Here is a 16,088-nt window from a genome sequence, read left to right on the forward strand (position 1 = left end):
GTGCCTTCACATCACCATGCCTCCAGCTATCATTTAGAAATAGTTTTAACTAAGTATTAACTATGACCATCCTGGTGATTGTGGTATGCAGATAAAGACCAGCTAAATTCAGGGAGAAGACACATACACCAGTACAGTGTCAAGCCTTGCTATTCAAAGTGTGGTCAATGGACCAGTGGCATCACCTGGGAACTTGTTAAAAATGCAATTTCAGCTGCTATACCAGACCAACTGAATCAGAATCTGCATTTTAACAAGATCCAGGTGACCGACTCCTATGCATACTGGCCTAGAAACTGGTGTCAACTCAGTACAGTATGCAAAGGGAGAGCACTGAGTTACCGAAGATGTTAGTTAGAGGAGGGGAAGATGGCACATGAGTTTCAGTGCACGGGCATGTGCTTAGATGCTACTTCGTCTGCTCAGACCTGCAGCTCAGCGTTGGAGCCCAGGCCCTTTGCATATGTGGCACAACCAGGCCAGGAAACAATTCCGGCTTTTGATCAGGAACCCAGATGCATACATCCTTCTTCCATTAACTGCCCCTAAGTTCATTATAGGAAGGGCTTACGCAGATTCTATCTGCTAGGTTGTTTTTCCAGGCTTTATAAATATTCTGACCTCCTGAAGACCCTGTTTACGCTCCCCATACTTATCCAACCCTAGGATTTATGATATTATTCTGCGTCTCATTCGTTTCTCCCATAAAATTAGGTTCCCCTCTAGGCTTTAGATTGCAATTGCTAAAATACTTTTTCAGAATAATTGAAAGCTAAACCTGAAAATTCAACTTTAACCCCAAATGGAAAGAGCTACACTGACAGCATTGTTGTTTAAGTGACCAGGTGTCAGGGGAAAGTTCCCATAGGAAAGAACCATTAGACAAAGGCACAGTCATATCTCAAAGGATGAAGACCAAATGGAGCAACAAGTCTCAAAGCAGAATCTTCCCTTCGTTGGGGATGTACTCGATGCTTCAATATTTCTTTCTCTAACTTTCCTACAGATACACGTATTGAGTGTCACTATTTCAAAATATCTCTGTGCTCGAAGAGTTCTCTGTGGGTCTTTTATTATTTATAACAGCTTTACTGACTTATAATTTACACACCATGAAGTTCACATTTCAGAAATGGAAGAGACTTTCATTCCATCCCCCACTTCAAGCAATGCTTCATTAAACTCACCCAGGAATATAATACAGCCATTTCTTAAAACTCCAGAAAGACAGGCCATCATCATGACCCTCCGATAATATATCCTAGTATCTCAGCTTTTATCAGTGGAAAGAACATCTTGACTAATCCCCCTCTATGAAAATGCAAACTATAAAAGTCATGGCGTATGTTAAAGGTGGCTGATTGAAAATACCACGGTAGACCCTTGTAATCTGACTGCTGTGTTGAAACTCCATTAGGAAGCAAACCTCGTTTACTGCATCCAAAGTGGAAATCACAAATTCCAACAAACTACTACCCCCCAGTTTTTCATGGACTACTTTCTTCCACCAGATGGCTTTTGGGGGGCTGCTGGAGCCTGCACTGAGCTGTTATTTTTCACCTCAGGGATGGGATGAGTAACTTAGGCAGGTTTTTCTTTCAAAAAGAAAAACAGCAACTCACATGCTCTCACAGAACCTCTTCAGTGTGCTTGGCTTCTCCTGGTTGCGTCTTTGTCGGAACCAGCGTTGAATGCTGCGAACATCCCAGTCCAGCTGCTTGGAGAGGCCCTCCAATCTCTTTTCATCAGGATGCTATGAAACAAGGTACCAGGAAAATCATTTTCATCTTCACCATGAACAGATCTGCCCTTGTCTATATTGGAGATATCTGTTTTTCCTGTATTTTCTATCTGCTACTGAGATTTCTATATTGACCACTGAGGACCGAGGCCTTCCATCAGCAGCGTGAACGTAAACAACCACTTAGGACAAGGGAAGTTACTCATCATGAAACAACACTAAAAAATATGAATCTCACTCTAATGCTGGTACTTCTTACAGCAACAAAGGTTCGATGGAACAGTCAGCTGGCCGCGTTAGCTCCACCAGCCTTCAAGGAAAGGAGTTAGGTGAAGGTGAATTTGTAAAAAGACATCACTCAAATATTTCACTTTCTAATGAAAAAATGCTGTACCCATTATCACATATCAGGATAACGCAGGACAGAAAAAAAGCATGGAATCATCCCCAAATACCTCACCTTAGACTAAGGTACCAACTCCACTTACAAAACATGTTTTCTCTTCAGTCTCCCCTCTCCCTGGTTCTTCACACATTCCTCTTCTATTCCTTTCTTGGTCATCCTTTTGACCAGAACTCCATCAAACTTTTTACAATGACTACGCATTACTTGAAGATGCAAACTTGGTAAAGGAGAAAGAGAAACTATCGATATTTACGCCTGCCATATGATGACATTACTCTGTCTCTCGCTCTCATTTCTATAACATTAGGAGATGACAGACATAGGTTCAATTCCTTGTTCCAATGAATTCTCCGAGCCTCAGTTTCCTTACCTGTTCCAAAGAAGCCTATTTATCCACCTAAACGGTGGAATGTAAAAATGTATGCAAATCTCAGTACATGTTAGTTCTGTCCCTCCTCTCTCTTCGGTGTCTTAGAGAGCATCCCGCCAACGATTACGTGAGGGCGACCTGCCGTACAACAAAACTAAACGGAGTTAGTTCTACTCCTTTATTTATTCGACCTTTGCTTTACAATTAAGAAGATGTTAATAATCAGAGGACAGAACCAAAAATGGGGTAGGGAAGGCAGGCCAAGCAGCTGTCGAGTCATAAGGGCGGAATGCACATGGGACTCCTTTTTAAAGCCTCTCAAGAAATTCAGTGTCAGACACACAGGAAACACAGCAAATGGCCTTAATGTCATGATCGAGGTTATAAACTGTGCTGAGCTTGTGTCTGTAAAAGTTATTTGCGAACTTGCCGGGTGGCGTGTACTTTGAGGTGTTTTTCTTAGAAGTCACGACACCGTCTACACTCTCCTTCCGTGTCTCTCAATTAAAAATATGGGAGAGAGAAAAGGCACAGCCTACACTATACCTCGGCTATACCATTTTCTTAAAGGAATTCATTTTTAATTTTCATTCATTTTCTAAGTCTATTCAATACGTAAAGCGTTCACATGGTTCACAAAATAAAAATTATCCCCAATTTCACCTTCCACTTTGTTCCTGTTCTCTCAGTTCCTACTCTCCCCTTCCTACCAGGTAACAGGCTACTCAATCTATTTCTTTCCAAAGTTATCTTACCAAATATAAACAAATTTGAATGTGCATTCTTATGTCTCCCCACCACCACCTTCACACAAATGGTTCTATTATTCTGGACTTTGGGTTTTTCACTTTACAGTGTATCTTGGAACATTTCCACATCAAAATATTGGGAACGTCCTCCTTCTTTTGTAGAACCGTTAAGGACATGCCATAATTTACTTATCCACTCCACTATTAATGCACACTTAGGTAGCTTCCGAACTTCTACTACTACAAACGATGCTGCAATAAATAACCTTATCATGGGTTATTTTATACACATATAGAGAGAGATAAGTTCCTGTAAGTGAATGTTGGAGATGAAAGGGTCCATGCATTTGCAATTTTTTTAGATATTGAAAAACTATCACCAATGATTTTACCAATTCATACTCTCACAAGCAAGAGTACCCATTTCCCAAAGCCTCATCAACAGAGTATGTTATTGGATTTTTCCATTTTTTTCTAGCCTGATATATAAAAAGTAGTATCTCAGTATATCTTTTTTTTTTTTTTTTTTTTTTTGCGGTATGCGGGCCTCTCACTGTTGTGGCCTCTCCCGTTGCGGAGCACAGGCTCCGGACGCGCAGGCTCAGCAGCCATGGCTCACGGGCCCAGCCGCTCCGCGGCATGTGGGATCTTCCCGGACCGGGGCACGAACCCGTGTCCCCTGCATCGGCAGGCGGACTCTCAACCACTGCGCCACCAGGGAAGCCCCTCAGTATATCTTTAATTTGATGTCCTCTTCTTATGAAAGAAGGATATTTTCTTGTGTTTTAAAACCATCTGTATTTCCTCTTTAGAACAGTCTTTTCATATCTACTGCCCATATTTTTCTTGATCTGCTAGTAATTTGTTTATTGATTTGTAGAAGTTCTTCAGTTATTAGAGTGATCAAACCTATATCTGTACCATAAACTGCATAGTATGTACTAATGTGTCACTTGAGTTTTAGAATTAGCTTATGGTGCATTTTGCTTGTGTTTTTTACTTGCAGAAGTTTTTTTAAATTTATCAATCTTTTCTGTTATACCTTCTGTATTTGTGGTCATAAGTAGAAAAGCATTCCCTACTCGGAAAATCCAAGAAATTCTCCTACATTTACAGCTTTGATTCTAATACATTTACAGTTTTGATTCTTACATTCAATCTTTAGTACATTTGGAATATATCCTGGTATACAGTGGGAGGTATGAATCTAATTTTAATTCTTTCCAAATGGCTACACAGATAGGCCAGTACCATCATTCATGTTTTCTCCATGAGAAATCAAATCTATTCTCCCACCCTTCTATTATTCATGTGCCAGTACATATGGTCAGGTTACTCAGAAATCCTTATTTATTTTTCTAAATGAACTTTAGAATTAGCTTGTCTAGTTTCAAAATAAACGGGAAAACAAGAAAACCTGTCGGTATTTATAATGAGATTATACCAAGTTCTTATACTAGCATAGGATGACTTGATATCTTTAACTGAATTTGTCTTTTGTGTCCTTCACAATGTTTGAAAATTTTCCTCACATACCTTGCACATCCTTGTTACATTGATTCCTAGGAATATCATCTTTTTTGGTTTCTATTATAATTAAGAAATTTTCTTATATCTTCTAACTGCTTTGTGTGTGTGTGCATGTGTGTGTGTATGGTAACTAATTTTGTGCTAACATTTTGTAACGTTTATGGTAGTTTTTCACTTGATTCCCTTAATTTTCCAGGTATACAGTCATGTAATAGGATATTACTAGAATGTAAGCTCTGTAAACAAAGGAAATTTTTTGTGTCTTTTTTCACCAGTACCTAGAATATAGTCGGGACTTAATAAATACCTCTCGAATGCATGAATAAATTGTCACATAGCATAGCTTTACCTCCTCCTTTCTAATTTTTATGCCTTTATTTTCCTTCTTTTATCTATTTGCTAATGAAATGTAAAACTTAGCACAATGTATAACAGTGTTTATAAGCATCCCTGTCTGTTCCAGACTTTAGTAGGAATATCACAACGTTTTTCTCATTAAGAGGCCAGATTTGGAGCTGATATACAAGTGTATTTTTCATGTAAATGAAACCACCTATCCCTAGTTAGATTGTTTTATTTTAATCAAAATGATGTTAGATTTCAGAATCCATGGAGGTGATCATCTACTTTTTTCTTTATGTCAATTAACATGATGAATTACAAAAACAGATGTTTTTAATATTGAATACAGGGAAGGCCTTGCATTCCTAGAATAAGTCGTACTTGGTGATGATGAATAATTCTTTTAATATGCTGCAAAGTTCAGTTTGTGATTTTTTTATTTGGGACTTTTCATCAATAATAATAATAATCACAGTTGGTCTCTAGTCTTATTTTTTAGTGAGATACTTATCAGACTTTGAGATTACATAACAATAGAATCGATGATTTTCTTAATTTTCTATACTTCGGTATAGTTTAAAATAGCATTTTATTATCTGTTCTTTAAGAGTGTTAGAATTTTCTTGTGATAACACACATATGTAGTTGGTAAATTATATTTTCCTAGAATAATTTTCATTTTATCCAAGTGTTTATATTTTATTTGCCATGTTAATAGTAACATATCCTTTTTATTTTCCTCAATTTATGTGATTGTTGATTATGTTGTTAATTGCTATGTTGTTAACTTGTGCTTTGTTTTTTCTTGATTGGGTTAGCTGACTTTCTGTTAAAAAAAAGTAAACAGTTACCTCTGGATTAATTTTCAATACTACAGTTTTACTAACTCAATTTCTATGTTTATCTTTATTAATTTCTTCCTTCTGTTTGCCTTCATTTATTTTGTTGTTGTTTTTCCAATGTTTAAGTAAGTGGTTAAATATATATATATTTATATAAGTGGTTAAACTTATAAGTTTTCATCTGAGCACTACCTTGGCATAGTACCATAGCATAGTAGTGCTTTCATCACTGTTTTCTAAATATTCTGAAATTTTATTTTTACACAAAAGTTGATTAAGAAAGAGTCTTTCTGTTTTCTGATTTCTCATATTAGTACACTGTGCCTATTCTTAAAATGTATTACCATTTTTTATATAATAAAAGCTCAATTTTTAAAATATTTAACAGGCACTTAAAAAGAAAGTATACTTTCTATATTCAGAATACAGGGTTCTAAATGTACCTGTCAGGAGCTTCCCTGGTGGTGCAGTGGTTAAGAATCTGCCTGTCTATGCAGGGGACACGGGTTGGAGCCCCGGTCCGGGAAGATCTCACATGCCATGGAGCAACTAAGCCCATGCACCACACTGAGCCTGTGCTCTAGAGCCCACAAGCCACAACTACTGAGCCTGCATGCCTCAACTACTGAAGCCCGTGCACCTAGAGCCTGTGCTCCACAACAAGAGAAGCCACCGCAATAAGAAGCCTGCACACCACAATGAAGAGAAGCCCCCGCTCACCACAACTAGATAAAGCCCACACGCAGCAACACAGCCAAAAATAAATAAATAAAAATAAATTTATTTTTTTTAAATTAAAAAAAAATAAATGTACCTGTCAGATCTTCCTCATTAATTATGCTTCTTAGAATTAATTGCTATATTGTTTTATATTTTATATATTCTGTTTTATATTTTGACCTGTCATGACTGAGAGGTAAATTAAAATTTCTTACTATTAAATAATTTCTTCTTTTTTTATAAGTATATGGATATGCTGGTATTCAATGCATATATATTCATAACCATTTTATCTTCATTATGAATTGTATCCTTTGGCAATAAAAAGCCAATTCTTCATTTCACTTCATCCTTTTGGTCTACTTTCTTTATTATTTATATTTGCCTGTATACCTTTACTCATACTCTTATTTTTAATATCTGTAATTACTTTATCTGAAGGGGTCTCTTATAAACTATGTGACCCAAATCTGAATTATTTTTTTATTAGATGAGTTAAACCCATTTACATGCATTGATATAATTTATAAATTTGTTTATACTTACCTCACATTAATTATGTTTTCTGTTTTCATAATTTAATTTTTTTTTAATTTTAACAAACCAAATATGGCTGATTTTCCTTTGTTTTTTGTGGGTAATTTTTATTCTAGTGGTTATCCATACAATCATAATACTCTTCTATTCATTTTCAGTCAATAAAAATTCCAAATGAGCAATATTTAAAACTAGCATATTTCCTCTTCCTTCCCCACCTACTATTAGTCAATAATTTTATCTTAGAGTTTACTCTTGTACTATTAAATATGCTTCTACCTCTATTACTCAGTTTGGCTGCTTAAACAGTTAAGCTTTGACTCCCAGCTACTAGAGCTTATGCAATTAGTGAATTTATTCTACCTCCAACCTTCCTTCCCTTGTCCTGCTCAGTTATTGTTACCTGTATCATTTCTACATTGTGAGAGCATATAATGCTTACATTCTGTTCTGTCATCCTAATCATCACATTTCTTTCTATCTTAGTTCTACAGTTTAAATGTATTCAAAACTTGCCAACATTCCCAGTAATCTCTTGGTCAGCTAAAATGAATGATTATAATAGTTTCTTCAAAAAAGGACTCACGGGAACAACTCCTCCAAATTTTTGCAAGTTCTAATCTTTTTGTTTTTAGCCTTTACACTATAAAAACAATTTACCTAAATATAAAATTCTTAGTTCCCATTTTCCTTGAAAATATTGGAAATGTTGTCCTATAGAATATTGCTACAGAGAAGACTAAAGCCATGCTGATATTTTCCTAGATAAATGATTTAATTTTTTGCTTGGCTGCTCAAAGAATTATTTCCTTTATATTTCAAGTCTATTTTTTATAATATAAGTCTTGGCATAAACCTTCCCGGGTCAACTTTTACTACATTTTTATTAACATATTAATATAAATCTCCATTTATTTTAGGAAATTTTTCTTGATATCTCTCTCAATACTTACTCTACTTTGCTTTTCCTTAAGAGATTCCAATTATACATATGCTAGCTCTGCTTGGTCTATATATCTAATTATTTTTAGCTTTTCTTCATTTCATTTATTTCAGCTTTATTATTTCTATCTCCCATGTTCCCCACTGAGATTTCTGCCGTGTCTAGTGTTTCCTGTGTTCTTTCCAATTTTTCGTCATTTCTGTGATAGCTTCAGTACTTTTTTACCTGAACCAACCGGCTAACATTGCATCTCTTCCTGTTGACCAACTGCTTTTTTCTTTAGGTCTTGTATTTCTTTTTTTGTGATCCTCCTTACAGAGTTACTGCTTTTTTTAAAATTTATGGTAAAATATTTGATCTCAACTTTCAGTTGCCCTGTGGCCTCATTTTTCCAGTGATAATTTTTGTTAGTAAGCGATACTACGAATTCTTTTTCTTGTCTTTGATGCTGTGTGTTTCTTCTTTATTACCCAACATTGAGTGAGTTGGATTGTCTCGATCAGCTCCAAGGAGGGTGCTTTTGTAGTTTAGCTGCCTCCAAGGTACACTGCCTCTGGAAAATGTGCCATCCACAAGGTTTTCTGTGTACTTCTTCCCCTTCCCTGAATTAAACTGAGTCTGGGAGAGCATCTGCCAGCCTTGCTCACCAGTTCCTGCACCTAGTGTTGCAAACAGTGATACAGCTTTGGTCTCACAATTAGGAGGTGTCATTTTTGCTGGCTTTCCTGAAATCTACCCCCACAGGGCCCTCCATCCACACTTCATGCTCATCCCTTCCTCCTACTTGGCTTCTGTCCAACCTCAATTGTTTTTGTTTAGCTTTTATATATATATTGAAATCTAGAGATATATATCTCTTAGTTTGCCAAAATTAAAGTTTGTGAGATTTTCCTTCTTTTTTTGTGTGTGTATATTTTTACTGTTGTGTTTTATAATTTTTCTCCATAGTTTTTTTCATTTCTTAAGATTTCCAAGGGAAAAAGTGAATAATTCTGACTTATATAGACATTTTTATACCAGAAAAACCTAGGTTAATTTTAATAAACATAACCCATACAAGGATGGAAAAGAAAAATAAAAAGCACTAGGCATAAGAGGAGAATGAGGAAAAACAAATTATAGGAAATCTGCATATAATTTTTAAAATACAGTATAATATACCAAATGCAGATTATGATGTGATAATCTCGTAATTCTCTAGATCATGAAACCTAGTTTCACAGCTGACATATATGTTTTTCCCTTAATGGCTCAAGAACTGATTTGATTGATTAGAAAATGAGGCTGTTGGGATTATAGATATAATATGTGCCAAAAGATAGATATATAAATCAACAGATAAACTGATTGATTCATTGATTTATATCTATCTCATTCCAATAACTCTGGATATAGCCAGTTACGAAACGTGAACTCAAAAACATTCACTCTAAAGAGAAACAGTCATTCCATTCATTTAAGTAAGTCTGACAACTCATAATCGCTGGTTCTTGGGGCCATCACTAGGCTACTGAATCAGGATCTCTAGAAATAGGATGCGGCAATCTACATTTACCTCTCAGGCACTCCTAATGTAAATGAAAGAATGGGAGCGCCTGGCCCAAATAAATGCTCCCTCATTAACTAACCGACTTACAGCCCACGGCCACAACACTAGGAAACAGCAGAGACAATGTTCCAACATACCAGGGGTCTGCAACCCCTGGGCCATGGACCAGTACCAGTCCACGGCCTGTTAGGAACTGGGCCGCACAGCAGGAGGTGAGCGGCAGGCACGAGTGAAGCTTCATCTGTATTTACAGCCGCTCCCCGTCACTCGCATTACCGCCTGAGTTCCTCCTCCTGTCAGATCAGTGGCAGCATTAGATTCTCATAGTAGCGTGAATCCTACTGTGAACTGAGCGTGTGAGGGATCTAGGTTGCGTGCTCCTTATGAGAATCTAATGCCTGATGATCTGAGGTGGAGCTGAGGCAGTGATGTGAGTGCTGGGGAGTGGCTGCAAATACAGATTATCATTAGCAGAGAGGTTTGACTGCACAGAGACCATAATAAATCAATTGCTTGCAGACTCATATCAAAACCCTATCAGTGAGTGGCAAGTGAAAATAAGCTCAGGGCTCCCACTGATTCTGCATTATGGTGAGTTGTATAATTATTTCATTATATATTACAATGTAAGAATAATAGAAATAAAGTTCACAATAAATGTAATGTGTTTGAATCATCCCAAAACCATTCCCCCCACTCCCAGTCTTCCATGAAACCGGTCCCTGGTGCCAAAAAAGTTGGGGATCACTGCAATATACTGCTCAGGTCTGAGTCAAAAACCAATGCTTTCAACTATTTTGCAATAGAGGTAAGTTCTCTGAAATATTTATAAAATTTTAGGTTTACAGAGGGAAAAAAAAGAGTGAGAAAGACAAGCAGATGTTACCTCAAAAGAAAAGACTGCTGGAGAATATGAAGGAGTTCAAATTTATCAGCTAATTTCATAGATGAGAACTGCTCAGTCATGGCGCATGACCAGTGAACTCACAAAGGGATCTGGATTCAGAAGGGCTCGCATGTGGGGTTTAAAGTTCTCTGGTTGCCATCTTGAAATTCTTGATAATTTTGTTATGGGAATGGTGTTTTGCTTATGAAGTCCATTGGGATAGGGGAGCATGTGTCAGGGGTTCGGAGTCTTGGCTCACACACAGTCCCGGCATTGCCCCCATATGAGTCTAGGTAACTTACTTCCCTGTCCCCCGCTACCCAGGGACCCCAGCTTTCCCCTTCCCACTCCTGCCTAGTGACTACTGCTGCCCTGGGTGCAAACACGGAAAGAGATGGGATTAGATATGCACACCCCACGGTGTCTCAGTGTGGGGTATAGGGATGCCACCTGCACCCTGAGCTGGCAGTGTCCCAGTGCGTTTGGTGGATGGCTCAGTGGGGACTAGCCTCTTGCTTACCCCAATCCAGGTACCTAGTGTGTCTTGGAGCAGAGACTGCAATACACTGGGAGGTCCCCTGTCCACCGTGGGTTGGGACAGTGGGCCCATGGAAAGGGGAGAGGCCTGTCTCAACTTCTACCCCGGCCAGAGAAGGGCAGACATGTTAGCCCAGGAGCTAGCAACTAGCCGCTGGCGACTAGCAGCAGCTAGTCAGCTGTGTGTGCATTAAATCACAGGGTGGCGTTCCTGGGTACCTGTCAGGATCTGCCCTTGCCTCTTGTGTATGCCTAAGGGGGCATGGCATTAAATACCAAATTAAAAAAAAATCTGGACAGGTCAAGAGAGAAAGAGACTGTGCAAGAAAGGAAAAAGCTTTCTATTTTTATGCCTTTAATGGCACTTTTTTGTGCTTTCTGAACAAGGGACCCTGCATTTTAGTTCTGCACTGGCCTCCAAAACTTACATAGCCAGTCCTGTAAGGAGTAGATTTTAAGGGTTTTCACACTTGAAAGATGATAACCATGCCCTTCTCCAAGGTGACCTGGAACCATGGCCAAGGCCAGAATGCTGGACGAGCACTGTTCAAAGTCTCCAAATCCTGCTACTTGTATTCTGGTCAACTGATCTGTTACTTTTTCATCTCACAACTAACACTGGAGAACTACAAAGAATTCAAGGAAAAATAGTTCCAGCTTTGGCTGCATTTATGTCCAAAACCTGAGGCTTCTGCTTTAATCGTGTAGAAACTTCCAAAAGAATCACCTTGGAAACCAAGAGAATATGATCATTAAAATTAGCTAGAAGCAAATATCCTCCAGAGCAGTCAACCTGCCTGCAAAATCCTTTCATTACCTTTATAGAGAAAATTTCCCCAGTAACCATAATAAACACAAAGCAAGGGAAATAAAATGTCCACTGCAGGATTTCTAAAGGGAGGTATACATTTGGGTAGAAAATTCATTTTTCATGCATTTAGAGTAGTTCACAAGGTAAATACAAATATGTTGTCATCACGTTAAAAAAAATGAACCTTGTAACTCCCTACACATCAGCTTTTCTAGAGGGGTAAAAGGTGTTTGCTGCAGTAAACTGATATATTAAATAAAAATGCAAGTTTCTTCTTAACATTTTCTTCCTTTAAACACTATAGGATATGAGCCCCTTCAGGTTAGAAACTGGCAATCTAAAATCATCTCACGTCTAGGAATAAACCTACCTAAGGAGAAAAAAGACACGTATGCAGAAAATTATAAGACACTGATGAAAGAAATTAAAGATGATACAAATAGATGGAGAGATATACCATGTTCTTGGATTGGAAGAATCATCATTGTGAGAATGACTCTACTACCCAAAGCAACCTACAGATTCAATGCAATCCCTATCAAACTACCACTGGCATTTTTCACAGAACTAGAACAAAAAATTTCACAATTTGTATGGAAACACAAAAGACCCCGAATAGCCAAAGCAATTTTGAGGACGAAAAATGGAGCTGGAGGAATCAGGCTCCCTGACTTCAGACTAAACTACAAAGCTACAGTAATCAAGACAGTATGGTACTGGCACAAAAACAGAAATATAGATCAATGGAACAGGATAGAAAGCCCAGAGATAAACCCACGCACATATGGTCACCTTATCTTTGATAAAGGAGGCAAGAATACACAGTGGAGAAAAGACAGCCTCTTCAATAAGTGGTGCTGGGAAAACTGGACAGCTTCATGTAAAAGTATGAAATTAGAACACTCCCTAACACCATACACAAAAATAAACTCAAAATGGATTAAAGACCTAAGTGTAAGGCCAGACACTATCAAATTCTTAGAGGAAAACACAGGCAGAACACTCCATGACATAAGTCACAGCAAGATCCTTTTTGACCCACCTCCTAGAGAAATGGAAATAAAAACAAAAATAAACAAATGGCACCTAATGAAACTTAAAAGCTTTTGCACAGCAAAGGAAACCATAAACATGACCAAAAGACAACCCTCAGAATGGGAGAAAATATTTGCAAATGAAGCAACTGACAAAGGATTCATCTCCAAAATTTACAAGCAGCTCATGCAGCTCACTATCAAAAAAACAAACAACCCAATCCAAAAATGGGTAAAAGACCTAAATAGACATTTCTCCAAAGAAGATATACAGACTGCCAACAAACACATGAAAGGATGCTCAACATCACTAATCATTAGAGAAATGCAAATCAAAACTACAATGAGATATCATCTCACACCAGTCAGAATGGCCATCGTCAAAAAATCTACAAACAATAAATGCTGTAGAGGGTGTGGAGAAAACGGAACCCTCTTGCACTGTTGGTGGGGACATAAATTGATACAGCCACTATGGAGAACAGTATGGAGGTTCCTTAAAAAACTAAAAATAGAACTATCATACGACCCAGCAATCCCACTGCTGGTCATATACCCTGAGAAAACCATAATTCAAGAAGAGTCATATACCAAAATGTTCATTGCAGCTCTATTTACAATAGCCAGGACATGGAAGCAACCTAAGTGTCCATCAACAGATGAATGGATAAAGAAGATGTGGCACATATATACAATGGAATATTACTCAGCCATAAAAAGAAACAAAACTGAGGTATTTGTAGTGAGGTGGATGGACCTAGAGTCTGTCATACAGAGTGAAGTAAGTCAGAAAGAGAAAAACAAATACCGTATGCTAACACATATATATGGAATCTAAGAAAAAAAAAAAAGGTCATGAAGAACCTAGGAGCAAGATGGGAATAAAGACACAGACCTACTAAAGAATGGACTTGAGGATATGGGGAGGGGGAAGGGTAAGCTGAGACAAAGTGAGACAGTGGCATGGACATATATACACTACTAAACGTAAAATAGATAGCTAGTGGGAAGCAGCCGCATAGCACAGGGAGATCAGCTCGGTGCTCTGTGACCACCTAGATGGGTGGGATAGGGAAGGCGGGAGGGAGGGAGACACAAGAGCGAAGAGATATGGGAACATATGTATATGTAGAACTGATTCACTTTGTTATAAAGCAGAAACTAACACACCATTGTAAAGCAATTATACTCCAATAAAGATATTAAAAAAAAGATGTTAAACCCCCCCAAAAATAAAAAATAAATAAAATCATCCCACAAAACTAAAATTCCATTTATTCTACTCTTTTTCCTAAAATTCCATTTATTCTACTCTTCTTCCTAGCAGAGATGTTAAGAACACCAGGTGCTTTCTTCCACTTTTCCAGGAAAAATACCATTTTTAAAAGAATAGAGGGGGAAACCCTAGAGAATCCTGGCAGAAACGAAGAACATAAAATAAACAAACATGTTTGAATATTTGAATTAACAGTCTTAAGACAAGAGAGAAGCAATACAAAATGTTAGCAATACAAATACCAAAAACGGAATAAAATTTGCTTAACATGGCCAAATCACATCTTAGAAGTCTGAGTAATTCTCCCAGAAAAATGAAAGTGGGAAAAGGAACACACGATACTTCTCATAGACTGTTATGCTCCTTTTCTTCTTTCTTGTCCACGAAAGGGTAAGACAAGAGAGAAATATGAGTAAGAATCAGCTTTTTGGATGCTGTGATTTGCTTAATTTTTTATGGCCTTAGCTTGAGGGTTTCTGACTTATGCCTTCCTCCCCTTTTTGTTCTTAAGGAAATACCAGCTGGCAGTGGATGGCGATCTTTCCCTCTGTCTTCCTCCCTGCCTCCTCTTCCCATTCCTGCTTTGGACTTTAACTCTCACCAGAGCGATCATCTCCTCTCCCGTTTTCTTTACAATGAATCTATACTTTATAACTCTCCTGACCCTCGCTCCTCATGTCTTCATATTGCAGCTCTTCTCTCCTTCCATTATTCCCTTTTGTTCACCTGCCTGTGTATCACAACTGCTAGAACATATGGACAATGTTATAAGCAAACCGGCGCTTTTTCTCACAATACATTAATTATATTCCTCAGCTCTCCCCAAAGTCCCATCCAACTGTTATACATACATACTGCTTCATGTCACGTGAGATTAAGAGGCACAGAATTAGACCAACCACCATCTAATCTAGACTGTGCCTCACAGACAAGCTCCTCACATCACCTTGGGAGTAAACAATCAGGTCTCAAACACACGCACGTGTATTTGGCTTCTACGCTTTTTGGTCTAGTCACGATGCCTGTGTGCTTTCCAAGAGGACACTTTCACACACGAGGCTAGTCAAATGTTAGTTCTCAAACCCAAGAGAGAAGGAACTGAATGATTTCAGATTGAGAACAGTGGTCATGACAATTCATATCCCAGAAAAGGACAATCATACCTTTGTAATTGCAGTAAAAACCTTTTCCAGAATGGCATTTGGCTGGGCTATTTGTGGTCCATTGGCCTGAATGTTGAGGGCTATGGCACATGGTTTGGCTACAAATCTAAAAAAAAAAAAAAAAAGACACAAGTTATTCTCTCTATAGATGTTCTTAATGTCATCAGTTAAACATTACTCAACTGTCCCAATAAAGTGTCGATAGGATTTTATGGGTAGACATTGTCAACATTCATATGTCAGTACCTTTAAAGCAGATTTAACTTTTTTTTTTCCTCCTTTAATCTCGCAGCAGTAAGAGTAAAAAAAAAATCCTTTTAAAATATTGAAACCTCCTGATACTCAAGTTCTAATGAGACTGAACAGATAGAAAGACTATCAAATGACAAATATAAATCTGCGTGAGATACATAAACCAAAAAACCACGATTTTGAAATGACAATTTACATTCTTCTTACTAACAAGTCATGTTATATTTTTACTATAAGAAAGTGTTTACTAACCATCTGATTATACATACAGAAAGTATGCTTTTGATCAACCCTAGTCCAAAAATTCGCCATTTTTGTCTCTATGATCAAAGTGTGCTATGTTCAGACCCAATTCCTTAGGACGTCTTAAAATTCTCTATGCTTATTTGCTTCTTTCTCA

The 16,088-nt window shown here is 37.7% G+C and overlaps 1 protein-coding gene across 3 annotated transcripts in view; it reads right to left on the reverse strand.

Annotated features, from left to right (window-relative positions):
- The window catches only part of CERS6 (ceramide synthase 6), a 319,680-nt gene that overhangs the window by 216,423 nt on the left and 87,169 nt on the right, over positions 1 to 16,088 (reverse strand). For all 3 annotated transcript variants that reach the window (XM_027129224.1, XM_027129223.1, XM_027129225.1), the window contains exons 2-3: positions 15,437 to 15,542; positions 1,623 to 1,753 (exon numbers count right to left, since the gene is read on the reverse strand). In XM_027129224.1, coding sequence (XP_026985025.1) covers positions 1,623 to 1,753; positions 15,437 to 15,542 — 237 coding nt within the window. The remainder of the gene's footprint in view (positions 1 to 1,622; positions 1,754 to 15,436; positions 15,543 to 16,088) is intronic.

The sequence above is a fragment of the Aethalodelphis obliquidens genome, unplaced genomic scaffold, assembly GCF_003676395.1.
Source record: "Aethalodelphis obliquidens isolate GAN/ISIS:26980383/991018 unplaced genomic scaffold, ASM367639v1 scaffold2, whole genome shotgun sequence".
Classification (NCBI taxonomy): domain Eukaryota; kingdom Metazoa; phylum Chordata; class Mammalia; order Artiodactyla; family Delphinidae; genus Aethalodelphis; species Aethalodelphis obliquidens.